General features: G+C 39.1%; 1 protein-coding gene across 1 annotated transcript in view; it reads right to left on the reverse strand.

Annotated features, from left to right (window-relative positions):
- The window catches only part of TRPC4 (transient receptor potential cation channel, subfamily C, member 4), a 99,478-nt gene that overhangs the window by 59,618 nt on the left and 17,435 nt on the right, over nucleotides 1-22,425 (reverse strand). Inside the window, exon 2 of the mRNA XM_009888415.1 lies at nucleotides 14,227-14,745. Coding sequence (XP_009886717.1) covers nucleotides 14,227-14,745 — 519 coding nt within the window. The remainder of the gene's footprint in view (nucleotides 1-14,226; nucleotides 14,746-22,425) is intronic.

Raw genomic sequence — 22,425 nt, forward strand, 5'->3', positions numbered from 1 at the left:
AATAACGTGTCAAACCTTTTTTACCTTCTGTTACACTTTTAGCTTGTCTTAATATCAATCGCTGTGTAACTGAGTCATGTCTTTTTGTGAACCATAACAGGGCTGCTAATGAAGCCCTTAAGGTTAGCTATTTAGAACAACCTCTAATTTAAATGACAACATTACCCTGATAATTAAATATTATTATCTTTTCTGCACAGCAGGCAGAGCAAACCGTTTCCTTTTCCTCTTCATCCACCTAAAAAAAACAATGAGCCAGATCCTGTACTTGGGCAACAGAGCACAGGCATGTTGCATTTTGCAGACCTTCCATGATTTCTACTTGCTGAAGATCTTCATTGGTCTTTCTCTCCCACAAACATTAAGGATCCTCACATTTTTACAACATTATTCAGGAATGAAACACATTCAAAGCATAAAAGCTATGATTTGATGTAATATAGAACATGCCAGAGGATGTTAAGCTCTAGATTTGTTTCTTCTCTTATTCATATGCATTCACCTTTGGCTTTCCCCTGCTCTTAAAAACATTCTGTAAAATCCTTCCTTATGAAATCCTTGCTTGTTTGCCAGCGCTCACCAACAACGGAGCCTATTCTCCTCCTAGCAAAAGAGTTTTCATCTTTAAAAAGCTTTCCTCAAAATGTCTTATTTTTGCAAAGTTTCTCAACAACAATTTCCTCAACCTTTCGCCTTGCTAAAACTTTGCATCTTTCGCTAGAGGAGTATCTGATATGAATACAATAATGGAAACAGTAAATATCGAATTAGAATGGTAGGACCTGAATTAAAGCAGAAAGATTAAAAAAAAACACAAAACAATAAAGTACCCTATTTGGGGATTTCACAGAGATTACAGAATTCAAGCCAAGAATGAAACAGAAAAACTGCATGGAAAATACTGATAGATTCATTGTGTCAGGGGAGAACAGAGAAGAGGCAAACTTAAGTAGCTGGCAGTGTCAAGATGCTATTCAGACATATATGCAGAGGACAGGGAAATCTGCCCCTCCAGAATGGACACATCGTTGTATGGAACTGGTCAAGAATAGTTATAAGTCACTAGCTGTGAAGAAAGGAAGCAGTCTTTAAATCTGTGTGACTTTAAAGCTGTGTGACTTATGTTCTCTAAGAAACATTGCCAGTGGCTGTTGCATATGGTATTGGGGGAAAGTGACAGTATAAAATGATGATGCCAGAAGGCATTATCCTTCCTGTGCTGTCACACAGCAGATGACAGTATTGCAGAGAAACTCTGATTATTGCAAAGCTGGACACCCAAGTTGAAATGAATGCCGTTATAACTTTAACTATAGAAAATATGGTCTAAGACAGTCATCAGGACCTATTTTCACCACCCAATGGGGAGAAAAGGCACCTCCAAAGGACAAACAACCTCATTTTAGATTAGATGAACAGAATAACATTCTATAAGTGGCTGTTCCTCTCCATGAATGCCTGCCACAGACTAGGGATCCAGTCTGAGTTCAAATACCTAGATTTAAGCACATGTAAGTAGTGTGCCTTACTTAACTAAGTTCCCATCGTCAGTGACTATCTAGTTAATACAGTCAATGGACCCCAAGAAGAAATTTACCTTACATCTGGAGATACAGTTCAGTTACCTACATATAGACATCTAGTGCTGTTTTGAACTATTCTGGCTTCTGGTTCCTGGTTTGGAAGCGCACATATCCCCCATAGGTATTGTGTCATATCTACCAGCTCTGTTTATTCATCTCATAGCTTAGGTTATCTCAAATAACACTAGACACCTGTGCCTTGGAAACTAAGTTGGTCCCCAGTGCCTGTTCAGCTGAATCACACTCTACGGACCTACTGACTGTAACAGGAGCTTACCTAACTAGCTCACTTGTAAACAACAGGTAGACCTGAAAGAGTTTTCAGTTCTTACATCTCTTGTGCCATTTGACATGCCCAAGTACATCCAAGATGTCTGTGCAAGACATACACGACACAGGAAATACGGGTTATTGTGTAAAGGAAAACTGTTGAGCTATTGAATCCCTGACACACCTTCTAATGTGGAGTGTGCAAGCCAGAATGAGTCTTCAATCTCAATTCTTTGTCCTAGGCCTGCTAAGCATTTGCCTAAGCAGGAAAAAAAGAAAACTCAAAGTAGTTACATATCAGATAAGCAGATCAGTTCCTGAGCGGTCTGCAAAGCATGACTTCCAACATATATAACCTGCTAAATGGTCTACTTCCATTACCGGGAGACCAAATTTAATGTAAAAAGGAAAACATCGCTGAGAAAAAAACATGTGCTTTCAGTTATCTCCTCTGTTTATTCTAGTTCAGCATGCCTTTGCACTTGTTTTAAGCTGTGTCAGGTCTTGTAAATCTAGCACCATATAAATGTAAGTGAAATTACCAGGGAAGTTAAGCAACATAGAAGACTAGTTATATTTTATATTCATTAGTGATATTAATGAAATCAAACTGATTTCTTTAAGCAACAATCTAGCAAGCTTTTCACAATCTTTCAGTAAAAACTTAGCATGCTTTTTTTTTACCCAATCCTTCCTTCAGTCCCCACAACAGTATTTAGCAGACATTGGTGTATTGTTTTCTACACAACTGAAGCTATAACTAACAACAGCAACTTCTTCTAGAGTTTTGCTCAAGAAGACGTTCTCTTAGGCAGATTCAAATTCTAAAAGTCCTCAAAATTTTTTTGAAGCATAAGCAATAGAGCAGTTCTGTGGCTGGTCTAAGCCAGAGTTTTATCAAGTAACACCAAGGCAGAAGATGAGTCAGTGAGTACCATAGGTTGCTCTAGCTGTACCCTCTTTCTGCTGAGGTAGGTTGGATTAGTTTCATTCATGAAGAAGAAATGAACGACTAGATTATCTGTTTTGTTTGTGTCATGAGTGCTTTATCCACAAAATGAGTAAAATACAAGCCTTAAGGAATGAAACAAACAAACAAAAGTGATTCCTGCAGTATTTACTCCACCCTTTATCATTAGGAGCTGCAGTCAGCCTTACAATGTAATTACTGCTCGCAAAGTGTTATAGTAGCACAAACAGGCCCTACCTGCAACTAAGGACTGATTGTGCTGAGAACAGCACAAACCCCATAAACAATAGGCAAAAAGTATCCTGAAGATCCTATACATAGTAGATCTGATACATCCGCTTCATAATAGGAGGTGATAAGTGGTTGAAGGTGCACTGCTGCGTGTAGATCAAAGCACTGCATTCTTGTGGAAAGACAAGGCACCAAAGATCTGTCCAGACAGACTGACATGGAAACTGATATTGAAGCTATGTATAGACTGTGGGGTAAGTCCGCCTTGCAAGCTGATCTGAAGCACACTTGTCAACTTCATCAGAAAAGACAGACGATCCCAAGGCAAGGTAAACTGGAGCACTCTCCATACTTCTCGCACTCTCAGGGAGCAACCTTTCAGACAGAGTAAGGAGTTCACGTCACCCTTTGGGAATCCTTTTGGGGGATGAGATATGAATAAGGCACCAGGAAACTCAACACACGTGGATTTCAGTGGATGAATAGCCAGCAGGCACAGATAGTGACCCAAGTAATTATTGCACTAAATCTTAAAGTGATTAGGGAGTCTATATACTTCCAAAGTTAGACAGAAGCTGCAGATACCTTTACTTTATTTTACTCTGACTTGGAATCATCTTTCCAAAATCACTGAGCGAGCTGGTGGCAAAGGACAGACTAAAATCCCCTGTTCTGTCTGCTTAACCATACTGTCCCTTCTGTAACTGAGCCTGGGAAACAAGAGTAGTTTCTTTTCATGACCTATGTGTCTTTATAAGGGTTTTTGGTCCTAGGAGTCCTGTTTGATCTACTCTCTCTCCCAAGACGGAGTCACTTAATTAGGGAAAACAAGATTCAACCAAAATGCGTGAGACTGCGTGGGAATGAGACACTGTTCTCCTGGTGTTCAGCCTAGGGAATGATTATCTCTAAGCCTCAAGCTCCTTTTACCTCCTGCCGACATTTGTCTGTAGCCTCCCTGTTTGGTAGGCAAAAGCAGAGGCAGTGGATGGAGCCCAGGAATATCTGTAATAATATAGTACCTGTGGACAGTGCGATAGAGAATGGACAACGGGCAATAGTCTCTGCAATTCAGTAAGAAAAGGGAGCTAGGGTTAGGAAAAAGAGGAGACAAAGGGTTATGAAGAAATAAATATGGATCGTGAGGTTCCTGGAGTGTGCCAATAAAAAGGAGAAATGATGTTTAAATGTATCACAAGGGAAAGCTATTGAGATGATATCAAAAGAACATAGAGTCTCTAGTACATTTTATGTGTTCAAATAACCACCAAGGGAGTTCTTAATTTTCTCAGCTGTGTCATTCAATCCAAACTATTGACTGAAAGCTATTCTAATACCTTGAATAATCATGAAATAATAGATGGTGAGACCTCACAGTTCAAATGAGCATTATCAGAGTGCTAGCAAATTCCTCTTACTTGTGATAACTCCACTACGCACCAGAATTTATCAAGTCTTGGGCTAGAAGTAAGTGGGTCAAAGGAGAATGGGAGACATCGTGGGACCATGCCAAAGGAGATGGCCTGATGATGATCTGATGAATGGAGTGGGGAAGAATGTCATCCTATTATTCGCAAAAGAAAGCCAAATGTCTCTGTAAGCAGGACTTGTTAACAGCTTTGTATTGAACATTTTCTTTTCAGTGTGAAAAATACCCTAGAAGTTCAAATGCCAACAGTCAAACTCCAGAGCTATATGACTTTCACAACATAAGCTCCTGTTTGCCGTACCAGTGCCATACTCAACACCTCTCTTCAGTTTTCTACTTTAACACCTGAAGTTGTAAAGTTTAGAAAGTTTTCTTATCTACTTGAAAATTTAAATAAAGATCTGATCTCTCTGAAGGCACAAGAGCTTGCAGAAGTTTCAGCCATCATGTTCAAATGTGCCTCGGTTAAGCAGTCACTCTATCTCAGGCCTATTGCACCTAGCACAGGCACGGAAAGCTTAGATCTTGGATAGAAGGACAGAAGACTTTGTGTAAGAGCCTCCCACAAGATATGTGAGAGAGGAGGGGCCGCTTAAGAGTGTCCCGGGAGCTTGGAAACCAGGAAAACAGAAAGGATTTAAATACTCCTCTGCAAGTTAGATGCCTGTATGAGCTCTTAATGCTCCAAGGGCAGTTACTACAGCTGAAATAATACCACTTATTTGGAGTTCTTGGGCTTTGCCAAAATGACTTGGAATGAGGAGTGGAGTGAAGCATAGCTGCTGGTACAGCTGTGGAAGAAGATGTGGGGAGCAGGAAGGAGGAGCTGCACAAGGGAGGGGGTGGCAGCAGCCAGGAGTGGCTGATGAAGGCCATGGGAGGAATGGAGGCAGCCAGCAGATGCAAATCCTACCGCAGCTCAGTCTGGGGCTTACCACCCAGCAAAACTAACTAAGCTGAGCTGTGGATTAGATACTCCTGCAGGTGTCGGAGGAAGAACAGCCAGATCCCCAGCAAGTATATGGAGGGAGGAATGAAGGCTGTAAACTTCCTGTAGTTATAGGTTTACACTCAAAATGAAATCCTGTGCACAACCTTATTTATTCACCTTGTTAAAGATTTTCCTTCTCTAAAATTTTGTTTGTTAAGCAAATGTTTTGTTATTGTAAGCAGCAAAAAATAGCTTATGGTGCTAAATCTACCCCAAGCTTGTAGAGAAGCTTGTAGATGCATTAGTAGTGACCCCTTCAAACCAAAAGCCAACTTCTGTTGCTGCTGGTCACATCCCAGCAGAAGGATTGTGCACTGCTGGTTAGGGATATGCACTACTGGTTGCTCTCGCTTGAGGCAGACACCTCAGCAACATTTCATTTAAGGAAGATGCAGAAAAGGAACTGAAATGAGAAATTTCCACCGTACTTCGTTAGCAGCAAGTCTCCTCCTCTTTGAGTTAATTACTTCTAGCAAGTGTTCAAAATAAAAAGACGTTGGTGTCAGTTCATGAATAGTTTAACTAGAACTGCGACTAGAGGGTTGAAACTTGTGTGCGGCATATAGCATTCAAAGGTTATCGATGCCTTCTGAGACATCATTAAAAAGTTACTGCCGAGATTCATTTCCCCTTACGTGGGCTCTGAGCCTTCAGAATCCGAAAACTCTGTTACCACAGGGTAGAAATTGCAGTTGATGCCATAAGTTGTCTAACTTGCAGCTACATTTTCAATGCCTAGCGAAGTAATTCTTCTAATTGAAGTGCCCTGTTTCCTTACCCAGCCAAGGGAGCAGAGAGAGATGTCTCTGGAGTTAACTTAGATGCCTTATCTTGAGCAGACAGGATCTCCCTCTGTGCATACCTCTGTCTCTTGACTGTATCAGGAATTTGCTCACATACTTTGGGAGGATTGCTTCACCACGCATTTAAAATGTAGGCACAATTAAATGCTGTATTAAGCAGATGTGCTCCCACCCTGTGATTAAAGAGCATTTTTTTCTAGCAGCAGTAAGTACAGCTTCCACAGGGACACCTACACTTCATTCAGTTCTGAGGTAATAGATAACCAATTACAGTAAGACTTTAAGTATGTGTAGCGGATAAGGTACTTACATAATTTATGCTATTTAACAGTCTGTGGAGTCTTTATCTATAAACACAGAGACTTTTACAGAATTTACAAAGCAAACATATGACCTGTTTTACTGCACCTGGCTCTTGCTCAGAAAAATGTTTATCAAACTTTTTGAATACTGTGGCTGAGAGTCTGCAGAAATGGGTCTTTTGGAGACACGGACCCAAACGTGCATATATCACTTCTCTCAGTTATGGGCTTCATAGACTAAACACATCTTTCTTTGGTGTTAAAAATGTCCAAATATTATCAGAGTACCTTTTTTGTGGAGTTTTGTTATTTTTTTACATGGAGACTTCTGACTGCACCTTTCCAGTCTTTTGACAAATATTCACATAAACAGTGACTCGCTAACACATGGCTGCTGTGTTTCTGTTTATCTTTCAGGTGTATTTTATTTAAACACAGGCTAATTCTTAGATGTTGTGTTTCCAGTGTCATTCCTGATTGCAGAGTCAATAATTCAGGCTTTTGCATCTGAAAGAATTTTAATGAGAAATTCATTATAATGGCTATGAAAATTACTCAAAATCAATCTGTGTTTCAAGAGGAAAATTCTGCTCTCTGAGACAGTCAGATAGCTTGACTTAGACTCTTAAACTGTACTACTGCCAGAGGAGCTCTACAGAAATTTCCAGCATTTCCAGACATATTTTATATTCCATATCTGAATAAAAAGCCAACGTTCCCAATAGAATGGCAGTTTAAACATTAAAAAACATAACTAAGAACATGGCAAATTTTCATTTCAGTACTTTAAAATTATTTTCTCTAGGCATTGTTGAGATACTCAATTTTGATAAGGAATAATTTTTGCTTTCTATCACGTTTATACTGCTTTGTATAATAATATGATATGGATGATATTAGCTATAAGCATGACATTGTCAAAAATGTTAAAGTCCAAGTGCAGTAAAAAGAAACTGCAGTCAAACAAAATGCTTTACTTTATTGAAATGAAGTGTTTAGACATCGACATGAAATGACAGATTTGAAATGATTTGACATGTTTTCATTGAGAATTTCACTGAATTTGTGACATTATTGTGAAACATTTCCATTTCACTGAGGCTATATTTTGCATAGAAAACTAGTGAAGAACTGGTGATTGCATTTTTAAAAGTCCTCTTTTGAGCATGAGCAAACAGATGGCTTTTATTATCAGCAACAACTTCTTTTATCCTGCAGCACCATTTTCCAAGAAAACAAGAATTGATCTATGAAATGTGAATATTATAAATTTATATTTAAGATTTAATTAAGTAATTAATAATTTGTTAATGATTCTGCTCATATCAGGATGATATTGCTCATATCAGGAATCTTTGGTGTGTGTTTTATGGGAACATACAGGTTTATGTTAAAACCTGTTGGTCCGTGATGTGCGTCTCCTATGTGGGTGAGTCCTGTCTCACTTGTCTGCCTGCAAGTGAGTGAGCAAGCTAGTCTGAAGCTGATTTTCCTGATTTTTTTTTCCCCTGAAATTCTTATTAATAAAGCCTGTACTTTTATTAAATCTAAGTGTCTTTAACTGCATTAAATTGTTAAAATCCACTCCCACTTTCACTCTTTCTCTGCCTCTTTGCCAATTGAAGCTCTGCAGGTGCAAACAACTCAGAAAATCAGGGCTTGCCCCTGGGAAGTGGGAACTGTTAGAAGACCAACTAGAGGAATTAGGGAGAGTTTTAGTAGTTAAGCAGACAAATTTTTGGTAAATATCGATTATACATGTCTATAGAAATGTACTGAAAAGAGACATGAAAATTTAGAAACGGTTCTATGTTTTAAATCAAACTTTAAAAAGTTAATTCAGGATCAGGAAAAATGTCCTTCCTGAATGCATCTTTTAGCAAATTTAGTTCTTGCTTCTTTATCTACACCTTAACATGATCCATAACCACACATGGATGCTGTAAGTATGTATTTACTTTAGTTTTTAAAGATAAAGGCATAAAAAAGCTTATTAAAATGTTTCAAGGGTGCCAAACTGGTATGTGCAGAATTTAACCTTCTTTACATCCTGCTAATATCAAGTATTCCAAATTTTCTAATGATCCTGTACTTACAGAGGAAGTGAAAGATGATCAGAGTAAACTAAGAATGGAAACTAAAAAGAAAAAAAAAACACCAAAAAACTAGCCTGTCTTTATTCATTTGAAAAGCGAAAGAGAAAAGGTTAACAGCTATACCTAAAAATTCATTTCTTCTATGTTGATATCAGAATGCCTAATAACAAAGCAAAATGAGACAATACTTCCAATAATTATAACCTCACCCTGCCACTATGTTTGAGCTTGTACAGCTATAGCTTAAGTAACAAGGACCAGTTAGTATGGGGCAAGAGGAGACAGAGATATAAATTACAAGTATTTAAATCACACTGATTAAACCTACAGTGAAACCAGAGGGTATTAATTCAGTCTATTAATCTCCCTCCTCCCCCTTCTTTATTTCACATATATAGGAAAATTAGTAAGCATTTTAGTAAATGCTCCTTCCCATATGTGCAAATATATGTATGAGACCTAAACAGAACCAAAGCTAAACCAAAGATAACTGCAGAGTGGAGAGACACTGGGGTTTTGCTCTGATTTCTCTATTAAAAACTCTCAATATATATGAGTCAGAAAATGCATTTTGCAATTAGTGACAAAGATGACTGTTTACTAATTATTAGACTGCTATGATCCTCTGCTACTTAATTGCATTGCTGGACCAGGGGTCTGCAAATTACTTAAACTCATAACTTCTGCTTGTGAATCACATACAGGTTCAGGGATTCCCTTCCATATCTGTGAATGAAAGGGCAGTTGAATCAGATAACATTTTTATTTAGTTCAGGAAAATGGGAAACTATTTCTCACTGTGTGCCTAGAATCTAGCACAGTGAAATTATAAGTGACAGCCTTCATAAAACCAAACTCTCTCCTAGCTGAGATAATATTATGCAGTAGGTAATTAGACAATGAAATGTTTGTGCCCAATGCTTCTCTCTTCTCTGCTGCTAGTGGTAGCCCAGGCAACAGTAGGTGTCAGAAACAGGCACCACAAGCATCAGCAACGTGCCGTTGCTTATAATCAAACAGCATCAGTGCTGCAAAATGAACAGGGGAAAAAAAAAAAAAAAAGGTACCTTGGGTACTCTGTCCCATGTGCTACGCTAAAAAAAAATGTGGGTGAGCACACAAAACATACATGCTGGCAGATACCGTCTGGTTCTGCCACCTAACTCAAAACAGATATTACCCACAGTCTTGCCAGCAGTGTAAACTTGAAACTGTGTCTCTTTCAACCTCATTAGTTATTAACGGAAGAACATAGATGGTTTTATCAGGGAAGTTTCTTCCTTGGTAATACATAGTAGGTTCCCTCTGACATGACTCCATGGACTGAGAACTGATACCGCTGCGTTGCCTTTTGACAGTACGTGAATGAGGATCACAGTATTATGGCAAGTGGGAAAGGAATGGAAATTCAGATGATCAGCACCTTTCATTGTGGAGAACCTCAAATCCAACTGGCATAAACTGTTTGGTTTTGTGGAAAAGGCCCACTTCAGGGGCATTGTGGTGACCATGAACAATGCAGACAGCTCTGAGAATGAATGTTCTTTCTTTATTTCCATAGATGATAATACAGAGGTGGTACCAGGGGCTTGTAGACCACTACACCAAGCACTGCTTAATCTCTTCACTTTTAAGAGCCTTCCTCTGCTCACTACAAGGTATTTCTAGATCTACATTTGATAAAACACTATGTCATTTTGAAGCTCCTCAACAACTCCCAGCTTCGTAATTATCTTTTCTCATGTTTGTCAATTTTCCTTTCTTTACATAATGAAAATGCTTCACCATTCACTTGTCTGCTTCTCCTACAAGCACTCTCAGTCTGCTGTTCGTAGCCAATCTTGTGTCTTTGAGATGTAACCAAGTCATATATTCCAAAGCTTACTCCAGCCCTTCGCAAAGTTGCGTTCTAACATGTTTCGTACTCACTTGCTTATTAACGCCAAGAGGAATTATTGCCAGTAATTTTTGGTGCTATTTTCAACTTGAAAGAAAAAAGTAATCTTTAAGTCCTGAGCAATTAATTGTAAAAGCAATGTAAAAGTATACATGTTCCTATTTTACCCGTCCTCATTCTTCATTATTTTGTTACTTTTAGCTGCAATTTCTGGACTTAGAGTAGATGTTCTGAACAACTAGACCTGATTACTTACTCATTCAGCTCTGACCTCAGCCCCAATATAGCATTAAAATGTCCTTTGGTAATAGCGTAAATAAAGGTTGAGATATTAGGGATGGGTGGTAGGATAAAAAAGGAAGACAATGCATTCTTATCTGTTTTACTGTTTTGTTGGGGGTGGGTTATGTTTTTGGTGGTTTTTTTTTGTTATTATTTTGCAGGATAGCCGGCAAGTTCAGAGAAAGAAAGATAATAACTAGAACTGACAGCATCAAAAACCCCACAAATCCATGTTTGCTCCTGTCATAAAGAAAAGTCTTTGGTGGAGAACTGACTTTTGGTGCTTAAGACACATAGGGCAGAGGAATCATAGAATCATAGAATGGTCTAGGCTGGAAAGCACCTTAATCATCCAGTTCCAACCCCCCTGACATGGGCAGGGACACCTCCCTCTACACCAGGTTGCTCAAAGCCCCATCCAGCCTGGCCTTGAACACTTCCAGGATGGGGCATCCACAACTTCCCTGGGCAACCTGTTCCAGTGCCTCACCACCCTCACAGTGAAGAATTTCTTCCTAATATCTAATCTAAATCTATGCTTTTTCAGTTTAAAACCACTACCCCTCATCCTATCACTTCACTCCCTGATAAAGAGCCTCTCCTCATCTTTCCTGTAGGCCCCCTTCAGGTACTGGAAGGCCTCAACAAGGTCTCCCCGGACCCTTCTCTTCTCCAGGCTGAACAACCCCTACTCTCAGCCTGTCTTCATAGGAGAGGAAACAGATGTATTACCGCAAACCAGTATTTTTAAACAGTTAAAATCCAAAATAATATATTAATGGGATAGTTAAAATCCAGCCCACACTTTTTTCCTGCTGTTTTTAAAATAAGACTTATAAGCTGCCTCTGCTGCTTGCCATCAAGCTTACCTTAGATAGTCGTAGTGTAAGGGTATATGAAATGTGAGACCATCTGGTCCATTGAATTATTTGTTCATTTAATTATCTGGTTAAGGGTTAATTAGTATAACAGAAATAGAAAACAACAAGAAAAGTGGTAAATTCAACACAGAAACCAGGGTATAATAGAGACAATGACGAAGATCGAGACTTTAGCCTCTGACGAATGGGCCATGAAAGGACCAGCTGCAACTGACTCGAGGAGGGTCAACCTCAACTTTGTAAGTGATCATACAGAGGGGAAAGCATCATTATTATAAGTATTATGGGATGTGTGAGGGGGTTCATGGGACTTATAGGAAATTCACAGTTCTTACAGGATATTGGTGGGGTCTTGTGAAATTATGTAAAATTTATTATGGGATGATTAGGGGAAGGGTAAAGGGTGGGGAAAGATCAGGGGGGAACAAGCATGGCAAAATGGAGAGGAGAAGTCAATCAAGGGGCTGATCTTGTGTAAGCAGGGCTGGTCAGTATGCTTGTGCCTGGGATGAAGACCCTGGGTCTCCAGGTGCTCCTGGCTGTGCTCCACTGCTTGGGCCGAAAGAATCCCCAGACTCCAGAGGATGCTGGATTCAGTGGCACCTCTAGCATCCTCAACACAAGCAACAGAAAGACCCATCTGATCTATTTTCATCATGATCCATCTGCACCAGGACAGCCAGAATCCAAGCATTTGTTATGCCTGAGGTAAGTTTCTTGACCTTGGAGCTGTACCTGCCAGAATACTGTTGTAATAATTTGGTATAGAAGGACTGATCAGTTACAGTGGCTACTATTTGCTCCATCATCTATTAGAGAATACATTTTGGAACACAGCAAAACAATCTAATAAAACTTGATTTTACTTCAGGAAGACTGAAATGGTATGTATAGTGGGAAATATTTATAGAAAGGAAAAATGTATGTAAAATATAAGAGATCCACTGGTTTGGAATTGTTGCGCTAAATCTGTATTGATTTAATATTTGCTATTAGGAAGAATCAACGAAGTGTAATCAGCTGTATTACTGCAATTTAACTAGGCATGGGAATCAGATGCAACTATAAAAAACCATTTCACCCTACAGATGTCTCTCACTGTCTCTATCTCAAATTAAGAAAATTTAAGTGTTTCATTTAGGTTAAAAAAACCCAACCAAAACATGAGAGGCCAGAATTTTATTTCAATGCATAGATCCTATGGAAAACAGAAGTCCAAGCTAGAATTTCTTAAATGACTGTCAGGCAGGATTGGCACTTCAAGAAATAGAAATAACAGTTGTTAAGAAAAGTCTGGAATAGTACCATGTGAAAATAATTTATGGATGCAGTGAATATGTTGCCTAAAACATTATATGCAATACATTTCCTGAAGGAAAAAATGCTTATTAGAAGACTTAGGAAGTCAGAGACTAATTGAGATATTTTTAAAGCAATAATTCCGTTGGTCCCTATCTTCATGGTAAGTTCTTAGCATTACTAAATTGTATTTCAAATGGACAACAGAATCATTACATGCTTGGTTATTGTTCCTGCAAACCTTTCTAACATACTTAATATATTAATGCATTTACTATTCTATTTTGCAAAACAGAGATTTAGCAGTGATAGACAGATTAGCTCAATATAACACAGAAGTTTCTTAAGCATTTGCCATATTTTATATGAACAAGTAACATTTAATTATTAATGGCATTTGTCTTGCCTATGCACTTCCACAGTTCAGTTAATTTCAGATGTACAGGTTCCAAATGAGATGAATAAAACACATTCTGACATGATGATGAGCGGGGACCGAGTGAAGTTTTGGAACTATCAGGGAAACTGTCTTCCTAACTAATTTTTCTGTCTTGCTTCTTTTGCTTTTGCATGCACATAAGAACTTGAGTATTTTTATAAGAAATGCAGGCATCCTCTGATTCCAGTTGAACATCTGTATTAGTGAAGCAAATTCATGAATTTTTAGCTGTCATGGAACGCAATACCCAGGTATCTCCATTTTGGATTCTTTACGAAAAAGAATCTGAATCTCAATGTTCTGGGATGTCATGCATTGCTATTAGTCTTATGTTTCACTATCTATTTATAACAGCTGTTTTTTGAAGAAACCTCTTTATAGAGGTACCTGTAGTATTTTATAGGTGTTTAAACACATAGCCTCCTTTTTCTGTCTGTGAAGCACGCTGTGTATATTTCTCATTCTATTACCGATGAGCTTTTCAGAGCACAACTACTGGAGACTATGTCTATTCAGGGGCAAAAGAAAAAAGTTTCTTTGGATCTGTGCTATAACAGAACATTTTAAATTTTGATACTATCAAACTATAACAGCTATTCAAATTCATCCAATTAAAAATATAAAAAAAGAAGAGACCCTGTAGAACAAAAAAAGATAAGCAGCAATTTGTCTCAGTTAAAAGGATGTATTTCAGGCTATTACCTATCACATTACTACTACTAAATATGCTTAAATATTCTCCAGCACACTCACCTCTTTTTGACGGTACTTAATTGCCAGTTTCAATCTTGCAAGATCATTACCACTTTGTTCTTCTATCAAGCTATTATCATCTCTGTAATTAAGAATAATTTCCAATTCCCTGGAACTCCGTGTCTGATCCAGGAGATCTTTTGCAAATTGCTTGCACTGCCGTGACAGTTCCTCATACTCCGACTTAAATTCATTTTCGACTTTACTCAGCTCCTGCAGCTCCCAGCTCAGTTGAAAAGCGGTAAGGAAAGGATCCTCACTGGACAAAGCAATCAACGATGGGCTTGCCAGGGCCTTGTAGATATTGAGTCTGGATCGAGAGTGGCGGAGGCTGTCCACATCTGAACTTGAGACGCATTCGACGCAGTTGCAGCGGACCTCGTGTGGCCTGGGCACAGAGACCCCTTTCTGCACAAGGAGCTTTATGATTTCATAATTGTTGGTGTGGGCAGCCAGAATAATGGGTGTGATATCCGGCGTAAATTCTGAAAACTGCTTGTCCAGAAGCACTGGCGGCACCTGTGAAAAAAGGCAAAAACCCTTACAGGCCTCTTCCTCGAACAAGAGCTATACAAAATTAAGCTACAAGAAGTTCACCAGGTTGTGCTCTTACTGATGGATCTTTGCTTCTGGCCAGAGCAGAACGAAACACTTTAAACATAACAATTCAATTAGCTAAGATAGCCTCTTTCCAGTTAATGAATTGCTATAAACAGGGTGTGATTTTTCATAAAACCTGTTTGTACGTAAACAGCCCATGGGCAACGATTCGTTAGAGCAAATGATTAGATAAACAAGGAAGAGTCAGACACAAACGCTCCTGTCGGGTAGCTTTAAGTGCCAGCTGTGAGCAAGATGGAAATGCTCTCTCGTCTCTCACTGCTTAATCTCCATTTTATAGGGAAGAGAGAACCATGGCATAATTGTGACTCTCTGAAGGAAATGGTGAACAGGACACAGAGAAGTTAGAGTTATAAGATAAAATGGGCAAGTAAATGAGAAAGAAAAGATATGTTTTCTTAAAGAGAAGGTTGGAAATATGACTGCGTAGAGTAACAAATATACCTACTCCAAAGAGCTTAATGTCTTAAGGCTCAGTTCTACATTCACATGTGCAAACAAGTGTACTCTCTTTACAGGAAAATGGAAGAGTTGGCAGCACAGGGCCCCAAGAGAGGAAACACTAGAAGAGAATTTCTAAAACCTCTTCTGGTGTGCATTTCCATATTTTCAGTCCTCTGATGTGTTTCTGTATTTTATCAGAAGACTGTAAGGTCTTTCATTTTAAGCTTGTTTCTTTATTTTACAATACCAGACTCTAAAGTCTTTCCCAGACCAAGATAGCTCATTAGACTGGTACAATGAAGCCATATAAGTGTAATTAACCAATGTCAATCCAAAAAAAAAAAAAAAAGGTATTGGCAGCATCACTTATGGACTACCTTTGGTCCATAGCTCAATAACCAAGTACAAACTCAACCCACATTAGCGAGGTGTTTTGAGTGATGCTCCTATAGGAGGAATACAGAAGGAAAACACTCGTCCAAAATGTATCTGAAGACTGGAGGAATAGATGGCAACTGGAGGGAGGAAAAGATGTTTGAAAGAAGTCTTACGACAGCAGAATGACCTCATTGCCAGGTGGAAAAAACAGGAATAGCTAAGAAGAGAAGTTGACAGAAAACAGGTAAAGCATGTGAGAACAGTGTATGACTGAGTTGAAATGAGCTATGTTTAGAGCCTTGGGAGGGAAAGAAGTGGAGCAAAAAATTAAATGCACAGAATCAGTGGAAAAGAAAACTAGAATGAAATTAAGCTGCAAAGAAATGGTAGTCTGTGGATCTAAATCCATAAATAAAATCCATAGATCATGGATTTTTTTCTCCTTCTTTCTAATGAAGACATTGTGTATTTTGTACATTTTTTAGCTGTTCTGTATGTAAAACAACTCATGTTTGTTCAACGAGACTGTGTCCATGTATAAGAGCTGCTATGTGTGTGGGCTGTAAAACAGGGGCCTGAAGCATTAATTAGTTGAATGAGAGAATTACTTTGGGAGGTGGCCACTTATTCATGTTAAATGGGGTGGAAAGTCAAGACTGGAGTTCAGTGTTTGGGATTGTAATCACATCCCCTTAGGGAAACAATCCCTGCTTGGCCATAGCGTATTTCTGACCTCGAGAAGCTGTGCCGGATTCTGAGCAGGTATGTGGAGTCAACAGGCGGAAATCCCTTTTCTCCCTTCCCACGCACTCGAACATTCACGCTTGGCTTGGCACTGGGTGAGGCTGGTACGGAGTCTGTTTTAGAGCAGGGCTGTGGGATGCCTGAGCTAGCCCACCCACCCTCACGACCCCATGCAGAGGGAGCAGCCGTCCTCACAGTCCTCCCCACAGGCCTATGGAAGATGCTTGTGACCAGGGGTTGTGAGCCGAGCAGCTCCTGAGCAAGTTCTTTTCTGCTTTCCTCTTCTTTATTCCAAGGTACAAACATAAAGTAATGCCCTTGTGTAGTGTGTGCAGGCATACAGAGGCATATGGGTTTAAAATTACTAAGGAGGTAATGAACCCAACTGAGAATATACTGAAGGTACGTATAGCTGGGCGGACAGTAAGGTGCAAGGACAAGCAGGTGGTCTGTACACTGTGCCCAGTGTCCACTGTGGTCAGGAAAAGAAACACAACCTGGGCATACTTTTTCTCAGAGGACTCTCTGGCTATGCCCACAACTGCTCTGTCAGGTCTTTCCCAATGCTGGAAGCCTCCAAGGTACCTCTGGTGATCTGTCACCTCCAGGCTGATCATTGCGCAGAGCCCTCCTGGGGATGCCCACGTGCCCAGATCGCTTCACTATTCCTGTCCAGTGTGGACTGGGGCTTGAAATCCATATCTGTTTTCTCCCGTCTGTCATGTCAGTGGGGAAAATGAGACCCTTTTCCAACCCCAAACCTCACTGGTTATTGTAGTCTTAGATTCATCTTCTCTTTTATCTACAAATTATATAGAAAAAAAGCACACGGGTGCACACACACACTTTTTCTGCTCTCTACATTGCAGCTGTGCCCCGATGCTTTTGAGACTAGAAAGAGATGAAAATGGCAGTAGAGGCTCAAAGTTTGCATTAGTAGAAGTGAGCTTTTGGTCTGTCATAGGTCTGAAAAAGCTTTACAGAGTTGTGCTCTGACAGTGTCTGCCATAGCTAGTGAGACTCCCCCTTGGACCCCGGGTCAGGGTACCAGGGAGTAGAGGAGAGAGACGGTAGGGCAGAGGATACAAGGATACAAAGCTCTAACTTCAAACTCACTGACTGCTGAGAGTATTCCTCTGTCACTTAGCATGTCATTATCTTTGTACTTTCTGACAGTACTAAACTAATATTTGCTTCAAGCCCTGCCAGAACTGAAGGCTATCTTAACATGTCATTAACCTCAATCTTCTCTGAAAAATTAACAGAGACACAGCTTCAAACAACACGGCATCAGAATGATTGACTTGTACATGGGGTCCATTAACTCAAAAGCAGCTTGTTTTTCTCGTAGCATATCAAAACCTTTCATCTTAAGGTAACTCAACTACAAGGCTAATGCTCACATTTCGGAATTCATACCATCAGAATTTACCCAAATATAGACGTGTGTATTAAATCATTTCAGCCTTAACTTACAGAAACATTTAAAGGGCAAACCCTAAGACTGCAACTTTAATTACATCATGAGTTTAACCCCTGACCCTTTACCTCCTATTTTAAGATTTCCTACTCATTTAAATCAAAGATATACAGAATGCTAAAGCAATAAGGTCAAATTATTCCCTCATCTGCAGCATAACGAAGTACTTATCTTCTGAAGTTCTGAGTGCTCTCATGGCACTCAGAATATTTCAGTATTTAACTGTTGACCCAGAGCACTTGCTCTGAAGTCACCAGACTTATGATGAATTTTACTTTCAAACTACTGAAAAATAATTCTCTTTAAAGAAGCCAAAACAAATAACCAACACATACTGATATTAGCCACACAATCTGCATCTTTGACAGAACACTCACAGAAAACACATGAATCTTCCTTAAATCCTGTGAGGATGGGAAGCTACTGGGTCTTACAGTCACTGCCACTGACCATGATTTCCCAAGGCTTAGCAGTGGTGTAAATATATTATACACTTTGGAGTTAATATGTCAAGTGTGAGGCTGCTTAAAATCAAAAAGGTCAAATGATTTTTGCCTTCTTACACCTCGTTGAAATTTTTCTACTTTAACACTCTTTATAGGGCTGAGCAAAGCAGTTTGGTGATTGTGTATACCTGTATGCATATCTGTATAGGCATGAGTAGACAAAAAGAAAACAAAATAGAAAAGAAGAAAACATAGCTCAAAGTCTGTACACTCCAGTGCTCGAGGACATGAGATTTTTTGCTGTATTCCTTTTCCCTGCACTTACTGTAAGTGGGAATGAATCAGTCTGACTTAGATATCTAACAACTTTTTCAGATACCAAGTGGAACAGCCCTCTTCAATATATGTCTAAGTTCCCTGTATGTGAAAAGAAGCCCCTTTTCTCTGACATTTTCTGTCCCTTGGCATCAAAGTAGAGAGATCGATTGCCGATGATCTCTTAGATATCCAGGAAATAGAAAAGATAACAGTCAGTTTGGAAAATGAGGAATGGAAACCCCAGGTGTGTCCATTTTACCATCTGGATTTCTCATAATGACTCTCATTACTGCAGTATCTTAACAGAGAGACTGAAAACCGCAGTGCCCTTTTACCTACTTTTTAAGTAAGAGAGCTCAGAACCTAGGGAAAGCAACCTATTTCCTTGGGCAAAGCGGTAGCTTGCCTGGTTCTTGTCTTTATTTATTTACAATTATTTTGCCTTTTGCTTGTAAAGGAGAGCAAATCCTGCAATGGCTGCAAGTAGTTAGGTGAATAAATGCTTGAGTCATGTCAATCATGACAGCATGATTGGAAGAAAAACTTACAGAAAAAAAAAGGATATATGACAGATAACAAGATGTACACATATGTCAGCTCATGCAATACCACATTATATGAAGAAAATAATGTTATAAAGGTCTTTCATCAAGCTCATCAGTTGCTCCAGCACTATTGCGCTATAGCTGTCACCAGCCTTGAAAATGCTGAACTTTACATTTCAGTACATCCCACAGGATACAAGTTATCACTATGCATATACAGTTTTCTGATTTACATTCTGGTTTGCTGAGTTCTTCTCTTCTTTGGTTTCATATTATTATATCAGCTGAAACACAGCCTGATTATGATGATGGAAGTAGTTCCACCAGGAACGGTAAAAAAAAAAACCTCCTGCCCCAACTCCTTCAAAATGCACTGTCACTGATAAACTACCAGATAACTTGAATAACTTGAAGATCTAACTTCCAGATAACTTGAATTCAGTTGTCACACCACCAAAGGGGTCTGTACACAGTCTATCCTGAAAGCCGTGCTGAAACTATCCTCACATACTGCACAAACTGCAGACTTTCAATGGTGGCCCCGGATTTGTCCGCAAGTCCTTTACTCCATCCCAGGGTGCTTGCTGTGCATTGCCACATGTTGTTTGGCCATCGAGCATGTAAGACAGGCAAGTGGATGGAAGTTGTAAAGCTGAGCTCAGGGACAGCATCAGCGTGTGTGCTACCAGCCATGCAACACACATCCCGTATATCACCATTTTCTGCTTTCCATACGTAGCTTCCCTGGCGTCCCTGGAAAGGGTTCAACTTATTCATTGTCAACAATGTTCCTAAAGGTAAATAACACACTCTTAATGTGCTACTGAAGTATCTTCTTTCCTTTTTACAATATTCTGCCTCCACGTCTATTCTTTTTGTAGGAAACAGATGTGTCCACAAAACCTCACCCTTGCCCTAAGGCACTGTAAGTTAATCAACAGCAGTCTGAGGACTAAATGTAAATGTTTGTATGTGCAATGAATTTTTTTCGAGACACTGTAACTTCTTAAGAATGCACACTTTGAAGACGAAGTAAACATCTGAAATGCCGTCTAAGTCCAGCAGGTAAGATTTCATTACAAATTGCATCCTTTAACATTTTCGCACCCACAGTTCAGCTTAATGCTGTCAAGGTGTTTAATGCTCATCTTCCAGATTTGTTTTCTCTGGAGTCTAAGCACAAGCAACAGAGATGATAAAAATGGAGCAGTACATATTTGAGGTTAAGTGATGCTTATCTTTTTGGGTTGTAAATAAAATATTGACTCTTAAATGAAGTGTGCTTAAAATATTAAAATATCATTTCTTATATAAAATCTATGAAGACTTCCAATTAAAATTCTAATTGCTAGACACGTAAGGCCATAAAACCTCCATCTTGTGCTAAATTATGGGATGTGGTTCACAGCAAAATGAAAGGACTGACTAGCCAAAATGAAATCCTAACCACAAGCTGAGACTTTGTGGTGGGAAGGTTTCTTTGGGCTGCAGCTTTGAGATGGAAGTATCTTTTGTCAGATTCCAAGTTATGTTATGAATGGAAAAAGTGGAGGATTCCTTGAGGGGAAGAAAACACATAAATCTGACTTAAGGCAATAACAGCTGGACAGCTTATCTGGACCTCAAGACATGGGTTTTGTTACCAATTCTCACAGTCACTCTAGGTTGCCTAGGCAGACCAACTCTTTCTTCTTCTTTTCCCAGTTGCATACACTTTTTTTTGAGCAAATGTTTTATCAGCCTAGGATGTAATTCCAGTTATGAATGAATGCCAGGAAGATATAGCAAAAAATATTAATTTAATAATCATAAATTTTTGTGCCGGCTTTTTTTTTAAACCAGAATAAATATTTTTTCATTGAAACCTTACTTTATTCCAAAATTTGCCTATAATTTGATAATAAGAAGGACCAATCCCCCAACATTTTGTTTCAGATTAAATTATTGTAATTATACTATTTTATTATGAAAATTCTATTATTTTTAAAAGACATTCCAAATATTTTCTTATGAAAATACTATATTTCACGTCAGCCAAGTAGGGTGTATAACACAGAGAAGCTTTGATAAGCAACCCAAAACAGATACCTAGTTTTAGATAGCTAACGTTGGGTAAGGTAAACATTCCCCTTTGCATACAGCCCAACAAAATTTATTCAGCAGCCACAAGCCATACGCTGAACTAGCTCAAAACTTGATGGCTGTGCTACCTCATGCTAATACTAACCCACAGCTAACCATAGCTCATTCCTCTCAACCTGCCCTGCTGAGATACAGGATGGCTATTTTGCAAAAGTACTGCATTCATCATTCTGGCGTATTTTCCAGGGTTTGTGAGAAGAAGTTATGAACAGTTAAAGCTGAAAGAGTTACCCTTAGGAGTTCGCTTTTTTCCATTTCCTATTGGTAGGGTGGGGAGCTGCCATTTTTGTCTTCTTGCAAGCCCTTCTTGGTGTATAACACGTCATAAATATTTCCAAGGATCAGACCTAAATGTCCTTACTTGCTGCTATTTCTCATTGTTGTTAGGAAAGGATAACTTCCGTCCAGTTAGAATAGTATTTTATGGAATATCATGTCTCTTTATTTTGCTGAAAATTTACTTTCAGCGTTGCTGGGACATGACTAGGAACAGGGATGTTGCCTTAGCTAATACAGATTCGCTGTCACTTTTAAGGAGGTTTCAGTGTTTGCCTTTCAGTGTGTATGGGAATTTTTCAAAGCTGAATTTACACGTCTGAGTTATTTTCATTCTGTTTTTTCCAAGCACAAGCTGAGTTTTCAAAATCTCTGAGTTTTTATCTTTGGTTTTTTTTTTTATCAGTTACACTTAACCTACCCTAAGAAGTGAGCCTATGGTTTTCTAATGCCTTTTCATGCTCATCCTGTTACATCTGAATGAATTTGTGTGTCACAATAGTCACAGCATGGACTGATGACTTCCAGTCTCTGTGCCAGCCACATTGCACAAAAGGCATTAATGTTGCATATTAAGAAAAAAAAATTACAATAGCATTTAGTAATTCACCGAAACCAACATCACTTTTCTAAACAATGAGGGTGACTTGCATAACCACACGATACAAATAACAGTATATACTTAACACATCTGCAGAACATTCGAGCCAAACAGCGCAAAAGAATTCAGCAATAGAAGCACTGGACGGCGGGAAGGAACTTGTCGGAAGGTTTATTTGCCCCCTTGAATCCAAAGTATGGTAAC

Source organism: Charadrius vociferus, unplaced genomic scaffold, assembly GCF_000708025.1.
Source record: "Charadrius vociferus isolate BGI_N301 unplaced genomic scaffold, ASM70802v2 scaffold16, whole genome shotgun sequence".
NCBI lineage: Eukaryota > Metazoa > Chordata > Aves > Charadriiformes > Charadriidae > Charadrius > Charadrius vociferus.